At 43.0% G+C, this 18265-nt stretch overlaps 1 protein-coding gene across 1 annotated transcript in view; it reads right to left on the reverse strand.

The window, feature by feature from the left end:
- Window positions 1-1469: 1469 nt before the first annotated feature.
- The window catches only part of LOC147615361 (vacuolar protein sorting-associated protein 2 homolog 3-like), a 70359-nt gene continuing 53563 nt past the window's right edge, over window positions 1470-18265 (reverse strand). Inside the window, exons 8-11 of the mRNA XM_086779449.1 lie at window positions 4297-4377; window positions 4171-4206; window positions 3919-3974; window positions 1470-2075 (exon numbers count right to left, since the gene is read on the reverse strand). Coding sequence (XP_086635575.1) covers window positions 2024-2075; window positions 3919-3974; window positions 4171-4206; window positions 4297-4377 — 225 coding nt within the window. The 3' untranslated portion in view covers window positions 1470-2023. The remainder of the gene's footprint in view (window positions 2076-3918; window positions 3975-4170; window positions 4207-4296; window positions 4378-18265) is intronic.

Genomic DNA, 18265 nt, shown 5'->3' on the forward strand with positions numbered 1-18265 from the left:
GTTGGGGAAGAAGATCAACAATAACATACTCAAGGTCTAGAGGGAGTCTATTCAATAGATCTAACATTGATTCTTGATCTTGTCCATTCATGAGGTGGTGAAACCAAGATTCATGCCCCTAGGAAAGATTCACTCTTGACTCACTTTAATATGATCACCAATTCCTTATGTACATGTTGGTTGCCTAGGTGTGGGGTGTAAGAATAGGGTGAGAACAGTGCAAGAAGAGAGAGAGAGACTTCCAATCACAATCACTAAAACAATTTACTTCCACACCAAGCAGCTACAGATCAACTCTACTGCTTGATGTAACCACAACACACACTCCAACTTGGCTTATAGTCTATTACAAGATAATAGCTCAACAGATCACTCTCAACTCACAATGTGTCCTACCTACTCCCTTGCATAACGCATATATAATAATCCCACTAATTACAAGATTTCAAGATTTCAACCTGATTTAGGTAGTCACATTAAGGCTCAGATTGGTCTATTTCAAGATCCTAACGGACAAGCTACTTAATGATAAGATCTCTGAGCCAAAACGTGGAAGTAACAGGATGGGGAAAGAACCAGCAATTCGCTGAAACAAGATCAAAGAGAGATTCTTTGACAAACTACAATTCTTGCTACAATCAAAATTTTGGCCTTGGAAAGGACAGCCATTTTCCGAGGTTGGGCGTTTCATTTTCCGAGGTTGGGCGTTTCATATGGCCAGTATGGTCCTTGTTTCAAGCCACTTCTTGACAAATGCTGCACAACGATGCAGCAGTATAAACAGCTGATCTCTGACACACACACACACACACACACGATGGTGGTGTCAACTACACGTGAGTAAGGCAACAGAATCATTGTCAGAATCATTAAGGACATATTGGAACATTACTTGCAGAGGTTATTATATTGTAGGTTGCATACACATGGTTCAAAGAGATTGTAAGATAAAGTGGAGATCGCTTAAGGGTAAAGGGATTACTAAGATCAAATATTGATTTTTCTAGTGCCAACAAGCTCTCCTAGAAACTAACACAGCTTGGGACCTTTTACTCAAAGGGGAACCATTGGGAATTTGAAGCATCATCAAGCAGAAACATTGTGTTGTAACTGCCTCTTGATGAAGGCCATTTCCTCAAGTTTCTTAGACATAATGAGATTACAGAGCTAAGACAAGTCCTTGTTTAGAAGCACGTCCATCTTAAGACTCCTTGATCAAATAGCCCTCCCCCATTACCTATATTTTGTTAATACTAAGTTATTTCGAAGTGTCAACCAGTAGCAAAGCCCAAAGAAAGCCATGCAATACCGTCCGTGTTCAACATCCGGATGCAATACAGTGTGTCAACTGACCACAGGCTCTTTATAAATTACACCAGAGATCCCATCCTGGCAAATGCAATTTGTGGTGAATTACTACAAATTGTGGTGAATTACTACAAATTGTGGTGAATTACTACCAATGGCAATGGCCATGCAACACCGTCCGTGTTCACTAACATCCGGATTCAATACCGTGTGTCTTTATGAATTACACCAGAGATGCCATCCCGGCAAATGCAAATTGTGGTGAATTACTACCAATGGCAATGATACCTTCTAAATTTTCCAGTATTACATCAAGTAGGAACAACACACTTCCTCCATTTGGAAATACGGCTCTAACAATGTCTGTTGCATACCAATGGCCTCTATCCATAATACAAAGTTAAAATCGACTCTTGCTTACCTGCATGTGGGGTTTTCTGAATTCATATGAAGTAGAGTGGAATACATTGAACCACATGGTTTGCATCATACAAAAGGGCAAGAATCTTTCTCTTGAAATTTTCACCTCATTTCTTTATATTTGTATCCCATATAACAGCTCCAATACATATAATTAAAAAATGAAATCCATATATACACAAAAGAAAACAGTTGCCAGTCTGCCAAAGGCCAGCAACAAGCAGAGTAAACAATCATCTTGAAGACATTGAAAAGGAGCATCCAACCTTTCCAGATATTCTTCCCCGCTGTAAACTCATACGTTGCGTAATGCTGCCAATCTTTCCTCCAGCTCATCCACTCCAGAGCTGCCAAAGCAAAGAAATCCAATGCTCTCTCTCTCTCTCTCTCTCTCTCTCTCTCTCTCTCTCCAAAACAAATAGGCAGATGGACAAATAGACAGAGAGATAGGGGTGTGAACTTTATTAATCGTGGCATATTAGATGACTATAACGCAATTATGACCCTTCTATTTATAGGATTCATGTACTGCTGGTCGGTCTACTGAAGCTTCTGCCGGTTTGCTAATATGTGCTTAGCATTACGTTTCACATGTGTACAAGTTGTTGTCCCCACTGCTGGCCGACAGCTCTGCAGACCTAGCCAATCAACCTGGGTCTCTCTTCTTTACCTGTCACCACCTCAACCAAACCTAAATGTGCTGCCTAATTGGGATTAGCCATGTTCATGACCGTACACGTGACATTTCCTCTTGCTAAACTTGATGATGGGTTGGAAACTTATCATCCGTTCTCCCTGACTACTGACTCTGACTGACGTCTGAGTCTGACACTTTGACTGAAACCGGTCATTCCTCTAATTCCACGCCAAGTCTGGTTAGAGAACTGTGCATAATGCTCCACTTTGTCCCCATGCCTGTAATCCCTTTTCCTTAACAAAGCTATGGTCACCTACTGAGAATGATCATGCCTGACGCTCCACCTTTACTGATTTGAGAGCCAATGGTATGCTCCTTTGAGCACACAACTCCCACCAGGAATACTTTCCTCTGGCTTTGCCTGCTTCAGACTACCTCATAAATGCTACCCGGGTTGTATTCTTCCATGGATCTGTGCACCTTTCTTGGGACAGCTAAGTAATTAGATGGCTGAGCCCTGAATGCTCCGATACCAATGTGATTGTACTTGATCCAGCCCTAAGCTTACTGATTAGGAACATTAATGCAATAAGAATGCATAGACTGTGAATAGACAACAGAGTGGAGAGAGCGAGCAGCTGTATTTCAGTATATTCCTATGTCTGTACAACTTCTAAGGCCTTTTCCAAAAGATTGACTTTAGACGACCTGCTGGCTTGCCTATAACCTGATCCCAAAGGGGGGATTAGATGATTATGACTGGATTACGACTTCTATTTATAGGACTCATCTCCTGCTGGTCGGTCTACTGAAGCTGCTGTCGGCCTGCTAAAATGTGCTTACGACCTGCTGCTTATGGCATTAAATGCTGCTGCCATCCTCGCTTCACACGTGTACAAGCTGCTACCCCCACTGCTGGCCAACTGCTGCACACCTGGCCGACTGGACACCAACCAACCTGGGTCTCTCTTCTTTACCTGTCAGCACCTTAACCAAACCTAAACATGCTGCCTAATAAGAAATTAGATGGGATTAGCCATTTTCACAGCTGTGCACGTGACAGACTGCCTGCTTACTAAGCTATCCCAAAAACTATTGTCATTGCAAAGCAGTCTCTGTTCAGCTTAAAATTTTGCATATCTATGTTATGATAAACCTAGATAAGTGCCCTGTGTGAAAATAATGGCCTGTTTTTGTTAGTTTGCACCAGACATTAAGACAAGGGTGGTAAATGAGTATTAAGACAAGGGTGGTAATCATCAACGTATGGCTGCTGATGAAGACAAGTTTCACATCTCAGTTAACTGCTCGTTCCTCAAACACCACTCAGTTTACCACCCACCAAATAATAATTTCAATAGCTCTGGCACAGTAAATCTGTCTTAATAGCTAGTGTGAAGTTATAATATTGCTATCTCAGAGTCTCGTACACACAAGGTCTGACCTCTTTAACTTAACAGCATTATGTGATTGATATAAAATGAGCTATTCACATCTACTTCATGTTGAATCTCTCTGCCCCTTGCTGTAGTAGCAAGCATGATTAAGCATACCTGCCAACTCCTTGTACCCGTTTGTTTCCAGTCTTTCCTTTTGGGGCTGATGAAAGCTGTACAGAAACAGATAAATGGAAATCAAAATCTCTCTCATGTTCATCACTTGTGACAAAAGAGCCATGGGACCGGGGGAAGGGGAGGGGGGGGGGGGGGGGGGGTGGGGGGTGCGGTTGCTGTTTGTGGTGTGTGCACATGCATGCAAAACTCGTGTATGTGCAAACATGGATTATCTTGAAAAACATTACTGACCTGGGCAGCTATGTCGATGCCTATCTCATCCAGCACCTAAAATGGAAAAGTAAGAAACTAAAAAATTAGAACCTTGGGTAGCATGGGATTGCAAGCCACACATATCATCATTACAAAATCACATGCCTGATTGGTCAACTCTTCTGTCTCTTCTTCAGCTTCATCATTATCCAAAGCATCATCAATGGAGTCTGAAATCATCTCAGTCTGCATGCATCATCCATAATAAAATTCACCTTTAGCTTATGTAGACAAAATGCTTTGTTTCAACCAATCTATTTGAAATTTCAATTGATAAGTTTTGACTTTGAGCTCTCTCTCTCGCTCTCTCTCGCTCTCTCTCTCTCTCTCCGGTAGAGATGCTGGGACACACAGCATCAGACCAGGCAGGCTTAAGACCGAACCTCTCCACTCTAGATCGTATTTTCACCCTAAAGACCATCATAGAGGAGGCGAGGTCACGGAAACAGCATGTATACTGTTGTTTTGTGAAATCCTACAAAGCTTTCAACTCCATCTCTTGGTCCCATTTATAGTGCCTGTTTATAAGGACACCTGCAGGAGCTTCAGTTCCCACATAACGTGATATGAGGGGTGATGGCCTTTTATGAAGCAGTGACTCGTAGGGTTCGGGGCACCACTCTCTCCCACAGGAGGAAGTGGACCTGCAATGTGCATACTGCTTCAGGAATTGCGACTTCAGCTTTGTTGAATACATCCGGCTTAGGCTCATCTTGAACTTCAATCAGAAGTGGACCTGCATACTGCTTCCACCAACTAACGGAAGTGGAAGCTTGATGGAGACCTCGTTGATTTTCTTGACGGTAGGGAACGGTCTAAAACTCCTGAAAGATAGACCCAATCGTCTTCCAAAAACTTCACATCTCTTTGATCTTTGTAGACCTGTCATGTGGCCTATTGTGTGTAAGAGGTTGTCATGTGTGGCCTATCATGTGTAGTGTGTAGGTTGTCACGTCACATGTGTAGGCCACTTGCGCTTTGGCTAGGTGAACTTTGACAGATTTCAAAATCTTCTGGTAAAACTCCCAAAAGCAACTTCATACGACAGGTGAGATATCTCGAGAAACCCTAGAAGGGTCCACTATGAACTTCCAGTGAGACACTTTTACTTTCTTACAAATAGGTGAAGATGTGATATCGCGCCTCATGCATGGCCAATAGAACTGCATCTCCAATTGCTTCAAAGTTGAGTTCATGCCCTTGGGCGTTGTAGTCATCGTGGAGAACAGATAGCCTCATGTCCTTCAAAAAAAATGGCAAGGTCTCATGGCGTCCAAAGGCTAGGCCAACTGAGTACCGAACTCCTCAAAGCCGGCGTACTTATGCTTCATGTCTTGGGTCCCTGCCATAGTGAGCTTGAGAAGTGAGGTTTGGATAGTAGAAACGGCCCTTTCCTATTGAGTGCATCATCATAGGATAGGATTGGCCTTGCCACGAAGGCCAGTACTCAAACCCCACCAAATTGCTAGAAAATCTAGTTCCAACGGTGCTGACTGTCACTCCAATGCACACTTGGTATCGTCTACATCCAACGCAAAGCCTGACTCATACAAACCCAAATTTACGCCCATTAAGAAAGTGTTTCCAGTGTATAAGTGCATGTATCACAACAAGAAATTCCCTATAGCAAATTAAGTCGTTACATCACTGATAACTTGCACCAACTCATCCTAGGAGGGTAGCACTAAACAGGGAGCCTTGGCTAAAGCTTCCTTGAGAATGCGAAAAGCTTGCAATTCACTAGGGGTCATGTGGATGCACTAGAAGCCTTGGCTAAAAAGCTTTCTTGAGGATTTGAAAGAAGCTTGCAATTCACTAGGGGTCATGTGGATGCATTGTTGATGGGTCTTGACATCCTTCAACAAGTTTGTGAGGACTATTGAGAGGTCGGAAAACTTTTCGATGTGGGCTTGGTTTGCCTCGCAAATACCCACAACAAAAGATCGAACTGGGACCTCCCAATCCAATGAGAGGGTTTCCATGCGCCTGGAAATACCCACAACAAAAGATCGAACTGGGACCTCCCAATCCAATGAGAGGGTTTCCATGCGCCTGGAATCTTGACATCTCACTTTTCTAACAACTTCATCACCTGCTCTACATCAAGGTTGCTCTTTAATAGACACAAGTATGTCATCAAGAAAAATGAAAACACACTTGTCTATCAAGGCTTTAAAAATCATGATCATCATCCGATGGCGTCAATTAATCTGAAGGGCATGACCATGAACTTGTATTGAGCTCACTGCTCTATACGAAAGGCTATCTTGGGAATGTCCACCCTCTCCACGATCCTACCTCGTGGTATCCACACTTGAAGTCAATTTTTAAGAAAAAAAATTGTGCCATTTAGATGTTTGAGAAAATAACCAATGTGAGGCATTGGGAACTTGCTCTTAATTGGCCAACCAATGTGAGGCATTGGGAACCATGCACAATTGCTACGATCCGTCTTTTTTCTTGACGAACAAGATTGACGCTGTAAATGGTGACACACAACAAAGTGTAGCAGTTCTTCGAGCTGGCAGTCAAGCTCGGTTTCCATGGTCTTGTGAAAAGAAGGAAGCTTTGGGAGAAGGTTTTCCTAAAGAAAAAAACTTTTTGGAAATTGTAATACAAGGCTTTGCACTTCTCGAAAGTACACGTCTGAGAGGTTTGTATGTATATCGCACTTTGCTTGCATATGGGGGGTAATCATTGGAAAGTTGGGTATCCCACCCTGCATTGATGTGACAAGAGCCTTTGACACATTCTTTTGAATGAGCAATTTATTCCCAATCTATAAGGGATCTGAACTTGTGAAACCAATGGATGCTTAGCATTATGTCATCTCCAACAAGCGTGAGACCATAAAATCACGCACAAATTACATGCCTTCAAATTAGATGCTCATGCTCGTTCCTATGCCAAATCCCTCAACTTTCTGTTTCACAAGAGAAAGTGAAGCGGGATCATCAAGCGGTCTGCTCCGTAATCACGTCCTAACTGATGTCGCTGTCAAACAATACAACAACTTGTTGGTGACCAATGTAGCGAAAATATTTGAGCACCTCATTGCACTCATACTCTTGATCTTGGTCCCCCTTTTGCTTGTCTTCTAGCTACTTGCTATAATAGCACTAACCGATGAACTAGAAGCTAGAGACTACAGTCACACCTCGGGGTCTATGAGGGAGAGGAGTGGTGGGGTCTGAACTTGTGAAACCAGTGGATGCCTAGAATTATGTTAGCTCCAACAAGCAGAGAGACCATAAAATCATGCACAAATTATATGCCTTCAAATTTGATGCTCGTGCTCGTTCCTATGCCAAATCCCTCAACTTTTTGTTTCACAGGAGTAAAAGTGAAGCGGGATCATCGACCAGTCTGCTCTGTAATCACATCCTAAATGGTGTCGTTGTCAAACAATATAACAACTTGTTGATGACCAATGTATAGCCAAAACAAATGAGCACCTCATTGCACTCATACTCTTGGACCTTGTCTTGGTTCCCCTTCTGCTTGTCTTCTAGCTACTTGCTAATAATAGCACTACCCGATGAACTAGAAGCTAGAGAGACTGCAGTCACACACCTAGGAGTCCATGGGGGAGAGGAGCAGTTGAAATTTGAAAAGGCCAGGGTAGAGGTTGGGGTCTTTTTGGGTCAGGTATTTAATGTGCCACCGGAAACAATGCCCTTCGCAATGATGATGGATTTTGTCAAATTGGCTCAATTTACCACCAACATTACTCTCCTTAGCCTTTTGGTTCAGAGTCACTTTAGACGCATTGTCTCGAGATCTCTCCTGGAGTTGTCCCTGTTCGTTTTTGGCCCTTTCAACAAGAAGCCCAAGACAAATCAATCCCATACACCCAACAAGAAGCCCTTGGTTGGGTATATGGGATTGATTTGTCTTGGGCTTCTTGTTGTTATGCTTCATCTTCATGCTTTGCACAAGCGAGAACATGACCTCAAAAGTCTCAGGCTTAAACATACCCACATCCCTTAGATTTGCAAGTCAAGCGCAAAAAGGAATTTCCCTCTCTTGTCTTCATCCAATTTGCACAACTGTAAGACCTTGCTGGCAAATTGAAGCAATGGCTACAAAGTTTGGCACAAACCTCAGAACTCGTCTTCGAGTTATGTCAAGGTAATGAGCCAGAAGAAACCGCCGCTTTAAGTCACTTTTCAACTAGTTCCACTCATAATCTACAACACCATGCCTGGCGTGGACTTTGGACCAATCTTGCCACCAAACAGTGGCATCGCAAGTTTATGGCCAAACTAATCATACTTTCCATGAAAGGAGATCCTGCCACCAAACAATGGCATCGCGAGTTTACCGCCAAAAAAACATGCCTCAAACTGATGTAACCAAGAATGTAAACAAGAGGGGTCGAGATAACCATCCATATTGATTCAAAGTGTAACTTGGTTGAACACAATGCTAATCCATACACTTAAATACACTAAGATTTGATGGACACATGCTCAATAAAAGAAGTAATTTACTGAATGACAAGAGACACACAATGAGCCGGAACGGCCGACCCCTCTCTCAAATAAAGTATATTGATCCTGGGAGAATCAAGTACATAGTGTCATGGGCATTTCTGACCAAATTTCCATACCAATGCATATGAATACAGTATTGCAAAAGTGGTTGTCGATGTAGACTTGCAACTCACACCACCCTCTCAAGTGCCCATGTTCCCTACCATCTGCTCCACCAACACATGGTAGCAACAATCTGCAAGAGAGCACCTAGGACAAGAGAACACTACATAGGGTCTGTGATCTTGTAATCCGGTTCCTCCCTCCTACTACTTGCTTCCATCTTTAAGCATAAAAGCTTACCAATTGCAAGTAGAGTCGATGACAGCGAAAGTCTTAGCGATGGAAGTCCTTGGAAGTTGGAATTATGAGATCTTCGATTTGTCACATTTCTTCGCGACAAATGTCTTCGGGATAAGGTCTGGGCAGTGGACATTGGGATTTGTCCACCTCGGGACATCAGCAGTCATAATTTATAAGTGAGTTTTGGGCGCCCAAAACTTAATGAAGTGTGCACACACTCAGTTATAAATTAGTGCTAACTCCTAAGGCTAGGTTTATGACCAATACTTACCACCTGTCACATGTCACATAACCATGTCAGCAAACAGTTTCACACGCACGATTCGCGGGTGGGCATCCCCTTACCCGAAACTACACATTGGTCAAGCGAGCATGAAAACAGCATGCAATTTCAATTGCAAGCAAGCACATAAAAATGCTATGCAATGCAGCATTGGTATGGACAATCCCCGTTCATGAGACTATACCAAAATAGACGTGCTCTAGGCAAGTACACGAGGTACCAAACCCAATGGAACACCAATCCAAATCCACCAGGCATGTACACAGAGGTACAAGTCCCAACAGAAAGCCAAGTCCACAGTATCACATGAGTTAGCAAACTTGGATATGGAGTTGGGAAGGAGAAAGTGCAGAAAATACAGCCCGAATGCCCTCATGAAGGAGGTGCCAATCTCTAGAGAGAGGAGTGAGGTGGTGAGTTGTCCAGTGTAGGTGGCAGGCAGGTGCTTTGTGGAGCAAGCTAGAGTGGACACATGGCTGGTTACTCCCTTTGTACAAAGGGGATAAGGTCTGGGTGGTGGACATTGGGTTTTGTCCACCTCGGGACATCAATGCGTGTGAACACCGTGCTGGTCATAATTTATAAGTGAGTTTTGGTCACCCAAAACTTAATGAAGTGTGTACACACTCGCTTATAAATTAGTGCTAACTCCTAAGGCTAGGTTTATGACCAATACTTACCACCTGTCACATGCCACATAACCATGTCAGCAAACAGTTTCACATGCACGGTTCGCGGGCGGACGTCCCCTTACCCGGAACTACACACTCGTCAAGCAAGCATGAAAACAGCATGCAATTTCAATTGCAAGCAAGCACATAAAGATGCTATGCAATGCAACATTGGTATGGACAATCCCCATTCATGAGACTATACCAAAATAGACGTGCTTCTAGGCAAGTACGTGAGGTACCAGACCCAATGGAACAATCCACCGGGCATTTCTGGGCATTGTACACAGAGGTACAAGTCCCAACGGAAAGCCAAGTCCACAGTATCACATAAGCGGCATCAATCCCCGGCATACACAACTGCCATGGACACCAGTCCAATGTACATACATGATGAGAAAGCATAGGTGGACCAATTGGGTTGCCAAATGGTGACATCCCCCCCGGCTTCTAAAAAGTTATCCGCAACTGAAAAGCATCCAAATATGTCTGAAAGCAAATGCGCCCAATCTCTGAAGAACTCTTCATCTACCCATTTAGCATCAATGGGAAGATAGTTCTTAAACTTCACAAGGTAACGCCAGACAACTTTGCCTGCAGCAAGCTTGCATTCCTTGTGATACACAATATGCTCTGGCTGCAAGATCTCCTCAAGCTCATCCACTTCTCGTGGATCCTCAATGACCGTTTCACTGGGCTCGGCCCTACATACTTGCAAAGGAGACTCACATGAAAAGCATTGTGTATGTGCCAATGACTAGGTAATGTCAATCTGAAAGCCACTTCATTGATCTTCTTGATCACTCGAAAAGGCCCATAGTACCTCGTTGCAAGCTTAGGATATGCACCCTCTTTGCCATGCCTCTTTGTAAGTCTTGCTTTCTCAAATTTCAACAATACCCAATTATTCTCTTTAACATCCGATTGCCTTCTATGCTTGTCGGCAGCCTTTTTATGCTTGTCTTGTGACCTTGCAATGGCTGTCTGCACCTGAGCAAAAGCAATATCCAAGTCTCTTACATACTCATCAGCTGCTGCAAATATCTCATCCTTTGTGCGAAGGATGGGTGGCAAAACCACCTTACCATAAACAATCTCAAACGGGGCCTTTCCCGTAGATACATGCACCGTGTTGTTGTATGCAAATTCTACAAGCGGTAAGTACTTCTCCCAAGAAGACTTTCGATCCGCCACATAACATTTGAAGAGATCCAACACGGCTGAATTTGCAGCCTCACTTTGCCCATCCGTTTGAGGGTGATAAGCTGAAGTCCAATTTGGTACCCATGTTATCAAATAAGGCCCACCAAAAGAGACTTGTAGTCCTAGGATCTCTATCCCCCACAATGAACTTCGGCATTCCATGATGCTTGAACACTTGTGCAAGATATATTTTAACCATATGCGTAGCTTTGATGGTCTTTTTGACCGGCAAGAAGTGAGCTTGGTTGCTAAACCTGACCACAATTGTTCAAATTGCATCATTACCCTATTGGGTCCGTGGCAAGTCCATAATGAAATCCATTGTAATACTTTTCCATGACTGTGAGGGAATAGGCAATGGCTCAAGCAAACCAGGTGCCTTTTGCCTATCAAATTTCACCTTTTGACAGGTGATACATGTACGTACGTACATGTGCCTCTATGTCCTTCCGCATACCTGGCCAAAAGAAATACCGCTCAATCATGTGCGTAGTAGACATTATGCCTCTATGACCAGCATATGGAGGAGTATGGCACTCATCAAAAACTTTTTTGCCTTAAGTCAAATATCACACATAGGCAATTATCTTTCATGAGATAATTTTCTTTGATCGCATATAAGGCACGTGCATGACCAACCATCAAATCAGCCCAAAGAGTGGCAAAATCAGCATCCGTATGATACAAATCACACATGGCAGACGAGTCCCCATGAGAGCATAGTTGCCAGACGTTTTTAAAACGGGAAGTTTTACACGAGTTTTATACTTTTAAAAACGTTTTTTTATTTTTGAAAAAGTTTTTTAAATAAGTTTTTTATTCATTAATTTTTTAAAGCTGTAATTATGACATGTATCTATAGTTTTTAAGCCTAGGATGTTGGAACCACAGATTTCATGTATAAAAGTTAACCTTGTGCATGAAAACAATGACCAAGGAACGATTTACCAATGACCATTCAACATTAACCATTCATATACATTATAAAGTTTAAAAATCGAGATTCGAAAGAATGATAACTAAAGAACTCAGGGCTCCAGAGGCTAGAGCTAAGAGACAAGTAACATAATCCACCATCCATGATCCATAATCAAAGTCGAATCAAAATGCCAAATTCCAATCACAAGTGCCAAGTACAAATGAAATAAAAATAATGTCAAGACTGAAGACTGACACTCTAGAGTCTACACATCCTGATCCATCTCAACATCATGATCCGATGCCTCAGCCTTTGAATCTATAGTGTAAGTAGATGAATCATCCGAATCATCTGAATCATCCAGATCTGCCTCCTCTATCTATGCTGCAACACCCTGACTCGTGCTAACTCGAGGACTAGATCTCGCTTATGATGAACTAGTCGTGGCCTGAACTCGGGCTCTCACTCTCGAATGGCTCCGCGTGGTGCGAATCGGCTGCATGGCCTCCTTGTAGAGCATAGCATAAATGTCCCGCTCAACTGGTGGGATCTCTGGAATTTCCTTCACCTTCTCGATGTCGATCAAGTCGACATTCACCTGGTGAGGCTCAATAGGATTGCCTTTCTCCTCAAGAAGACGAAGGTTGCAGTGGCAATACACCAAACCCTCTAGCTGAGCGGTAGATAATCTATTCCTCTTCTTTGTGTGAAAGAGGGCCCAAGTACTCCAGTTTCTCTCACAAGGACTCGAGCTGCAGTCCTGTGAGAGAACTCTCATGGCAATGCTTCACTGCCATTCAAAAATTAGAAGAACTTAGAAACTACTACAATAAATGAAAGAATAAATTAGGATCACAGGCAAGTTGCAACAAAGTTCCTACCAGATGGGGAGCACGAATGCCATATTTCTCCCACCATGACACAGGCTCAAGTTGTCACTCTCCTAGGCGAGCAGTGGGGGACCCAAAGTGTTTTCCTGCTCTAGTATCCTCAACTGCTGCACATCTCCACCAGTCAAATCATCAATGTACTCCCTCCAGCCATCCTCCACCTCCTCACATAAGAATTGCTTGTCATTTCTCCATAGAGGATGAAGGATGTGTGCAACAGCATGAATTGGTCTATGAAACCAATCCCATCGAGTGAGCCACGCATTGCGAAGATCCGTCACCCTAATTGATTCATTAAAACATAATAACATTATACATAAAACATTAAAATTCATTAGGTGTGTTATGCATAAATGATACAAGTTTCTAGTCAATGTAGTAGTGTACTTACTCCTCTTCTTCCAAGCCTTCTGCCTTGTTAATGCATTCACCGATCTTGTCCATATACTCATACAATAAGCCAAGTGTGCTGCCCTCCATATCGGTGATGCGTAAGACACTGTAGAATCCTCACCAACACTTCAGCCTTCTTCAAAAAGGCTTCATCTTCCATTACAGTGGTTTCAAACTTGGCCCTTCTTTCTTTCACCTCATTCATCTCAAACCATGCGTGTGAAACAATTGTGCGCAAGAGTCCGGCCCCAACTCGTAGTACCTTGTCAGCTAGAATAAACATGTAGGCAAATCTAGTGGAGGAGGGCTTTTGGAGCTGCAGCTCGCTCTCTACTCTAAAGATGTTCAGCACCTTTGGCCTCTTTGTTGACAAATTTGACAATGAACTTTGAAGTGGCCAACACTTTGGCAACCCACGGCATCTTTCCCACATCCTCCATCAACAAATCCAAGCTATGTGATGCACAAGGAATCCAAACAATTTTTGGGAACTCCTCATGCTATCTCCATCACAGCCTCACACAAGTGTCTCCAAATGAACTCCCCTGTCAACATTGTACCTGGCAAAGAGGCATCGATAGCCTTTAAGAACATAGTGTCCTTGTAGGAGGACACCAAAATGTTATACACACTTCTTTTGCGTACATCTGACCATCCATCACATAGAAGTGTGCATCCATATTTCTCCCATGTAGCTCTAAGGGGTTGTATGTCCTTCTCTACCTGCATACGCTCTCTCCTGAGCTCACGAGTGCACAAGGCCTCGTATCAGTGAAATCAGTCCCAAGAAGGTAATGTTTCCATATAGTAAGTGCATGAATTACAGCCAAGAGCTCTTTCTCATAAATGCCAAGAGATAGCTCTGCATCATGCAATCTTCGGCTCTCATAAGCCACGGCATGTCCCTCTTGATTTAGGACAGCTCCTATGCAATTTCCAGATGCATCACATTCCACACTAAAAGGCTTTTGCAAATCCGGAATGATCAACACTGGACCATGAGTAGTTGCATCTTTCAATTTGAGGAATGCATCCCTCTCTACATTACTCCATTTGAATGTGGCCTTCTTCTTTGTCAAATCACGCAAAGGAGAAGCAATCCATGCAATGTGCTGAATGAACCTGCGGTAGTAAGAGCATAATCCAAGAAAACTACGGATCTCATGCACCGAACTCAATTCACGCCAATTCCGAATTACATCAATCTTTGCAGGATCCATCGGCACTCCATCTTTGGACACAATATACCCAAGATAATGTATCCCTGACAAGAAGAACTCACTCTTCTTTGCATTTATGAAGAGTTTATGCTTACGGAGTTCTTCAAAAACAATGGCAAAAAGGGCTCTATGCTCTTCTTCGGTCTTCATGAAGACTAGGATGTCATCAAAGAAGACACCTGTAAATTTCCTGTACCCACGGAATATGCGATCCATCATTCTATTGAATGTAGCCGGAGCATAAGGCATAACAAGATACTCATAAAGCCCAAATGCTGTCCTGAAAGCAGCTTTGTGTACATCCTCAAGCACTACACGCACTTGATGATTTATTCGGCTAAAGCATGCCAATCCATCCAACTTGTCAAGGGTGTCGTCTATGCGTGGAAACGAAAACCGATTCTTGATGGTAAGCTTATTCAAAGCTCTATAATAAACACATACGAAAGGATCCATCCTTCTTTTGAACCAAGAGGACGGGTGAACAATATAGGAAAGAGCTTGGCTGAACCAAACCCTTCTCAAGAAGCTCATTCACCTGCTTCATGATCTCCTCTTTTTGGGATGCACTTACACAATAGGTTGGCCTAGTAGGTGGTGAGCTACCTGGCACAAGATCTTCCAGTTGTACGGGTGGCAACTCATTTGGTAAGTCATCAGCAAAACAATCATTGTACTCTTGCAAGAAATTCAACCTATCATTACTAAGAGTGTTTATATGTACATTATTTTCCTCAACATGATCCCGTACAAAAATCAAGTAGGCAAAAACACTCTTTTTCATTACTTTCTTAATTTGTACATGAGATACAAGGGGAATGGTATCACCCTCTTCACCAGCATCAATTACATGCTCTCGGCCTTTATGTATGAAGGTGTGATCCTGTTGGTCTTGTAAGCCTTGCACGGATCAATACGTGTATGCCAAGGCTTTCCAAGCAATACATCACAGCCATTCAAAGACGCCACAAGAAAATCATCATGATCCACAACCTTGAATGTGTATGCGCAACTTGCCAATAATAGACATGACCTGATTCAATTTGAGGACCAATGTCCTCCACTTCAATACCCAAAGCAGCTGCCATCTGTGTAGATATGAAGTTCTCAATTGCACAATCATTAAACAACAAAGCGGGCTGATCCTTAAGCTGTACCCAAGCTTTACATACAACCCTGTCTTTGCCTATCATGTGAAGTGTAGATATGAAGTTCTCAATTGCACAATCATCAAACATGAACAAAGCGGGCTGATCCTTAAGCTGTCCCCAAGCTTTACATACAACCCTGTCTTTGCTATCATGTGAAGTGTTGCCCTGCACATCCGGAACCATATGCACATAAGGCTTTGATGCATTTGCATTATCATGCTTCTTCTTGGGCATGCCTTTGCAATATGCTCGGTGCTACCACAAGTAAAGCATTTTCTCTCACTCATATATTGCTTTTTCTGCTCCGGAGTGAGACCATAGTCTCTCACTTTGAAGGAACACTTCTTGGTAGTGTTATTTTCAGCCTTTGGACCATTTTTATCTTGGTTTTGGTGCTTTTTAGATAGCTGTCCATTATTTTGCAGGTTTTGGACAACCCTCTCTTTGCCTTGAAATGAGGGTTTAGCCTTATTGGATCGACTCAATTTGCGTTTCAATTGCTCGGTGGCAGTGGCGGCTGCGATTAGTTGGTGTAAGGTGTGACCACGATACATTTGTAGTCCCGCTTTGTACACGGGTTGCAATCCCGATTGAAACCTTCTCTTCCTTTCTGCCTCGGTGACATGCATAAATGGAGATACCTCCAAAAGCACTTTCCAAAACTTTTGTACATATGCATTCACTGTTTTCTCCTCATTTTGCTTCACCTAATCCCACTTCATTGTTATCTCATTCAATGCATTAGGAGGCAAGAATTGAGCATAGAACCTCTCCTTGAACTCTTCCCATGATCGAACAAGATTTGGTGAGAGCTTCTCCGTGAGCCACCAATGGACAACAATGCCTTTCATAAACATGCTTACATGCCGGATCATGGACTTCTGAGTGAAATCCTCATCACTGAAAGCAATATCCAACTGGGCAATAAAAGCAAGTGCCTTTGATGCGTCATATTCCCCATGATATGCGTCAAACTTCACATATTTGTCTCCGACTTTGAAGTCACGAGACTTTGATGCATGTGGTTGCATCTCAACATGTTTTCCCCCATGTTTGTCCATTGAGACAACCCCTATGACTGGCATCATTTTAGGACCAAAAGGTGATGCATAAGGCATAGATACATGTGCCCTGGAAGCGTGAGGCATCATGGTTGGCCCCTCAACATGCATTGGTACATTTTCAGCCATAGCTTCTCCCTCACGAGCACACTCGAAGGCTCATGTGGCATAAGAGATGCACGGAATACCTGCACCAACAAAAAATTGCAACCCATGTTGCATATGTTGTGCATGCACATTTTCAGCCGGCAATGGCATTTGACATACATTTTGACCACTACCATAAACATTGTATCCTTCACGGGCTACATAAGGTATTCCTGCATGGCGTGAAGTCACTGATTAATCGTTCCTCTCCCATAGCATGGAGATTCATCCTCTTAGCCATAAGGGTACCTGTGGGGATTCCAAGACATGTGGGATGGTTATCTTTTCTGCATAGGCATCCTCGGTACGAGCCAAGTATGCACGTGTTGCATCCCTCGGTTGCATGTGCAACTCTTGAGCAATCATTGCCATTGCATGATCCATATAAGATTCAGCTTTCTTAGCTTTCAAACGGTCATGTACCAAAGGATCCTCGCGGCGGTAAAGATTCAGTTCTTCTTGCTGTGCATGGAAAAGAGCCTGCATACGAGTAAGTTCAGCCCTCAAGACTATGGACTCTTCTTCCTGTATCTATTCTTTGCTACGGGACGGCTGTCCCACATATTCATGTTCCCTATAGTGCACCACATGAGTTTGCTCATCCTGTAAAGCATTGGAGGCATGCATTTCATTGTCCCTGCCTCGTGTTAGCATCTCCAACATTTACTGTATGGCTGTCCATAATGTTCTAAGTGTAGAGATAGCTAGTGTTCACGGTGATCGTCTCTCGATAGAAGAGAAAGAGAACCGTATGCTCTGATACCAATGTAACTTGGTTGAACACAATGCTAATCAATACACTTAAAGACACTAAGATTTGATGGACACATGCTCAATACAAGAAGTTATTTGCTGAATTGACAAGAGACACACAATGAGCCGGAACGGCCGGTCTCTCCCTCAAATAAAGTATATTGATCTTGGGAGAATCAAGTACATAGTGTCATAGGCATTTCTGACCAGATTTCCATACCAATGCATATGAATACAGTATTGCAAACAAGTGGTTGTCGATGTAGACTTGCAACTCACACCACCCTCTCAAGTGCCCATGTTCCCTACCATCTGCTCTCTATTGTTCCACCAACACATGGTAGCAACAGTCTGCAAGAGAGCACGTAGGATAAGAGAACACTACACAGGGTCTGTGATCTTGTAATATGGTTCCTCCCTCCTGCTACTTGCTTCCATATTTAAGCATAAAAGCTTACCAATTGCAAGTAGAGTCGATGACAACGGAACTTTTCGCGATGGAAGTCCTTGGAATGATGAGATCTTCGATTTGTCACATTTCTTCA

Source organism: Cibotium barometz, chromosome 40 (assembly GCF_041138505.1).
Source record: "Cibotium barometz isolate CiBa-2024 chromosome 40, ASM4113850v1, whole genome shotgun sequence".
In the NCBI taxonomy this organism is placed as follows: domain Eukaryota; kingdom Viridiplantae; phylum Streptophyta; class Polypodiopsida; order Cyatheales; family Cibotiaceae; genus Cibotium; species Cibotium barometz.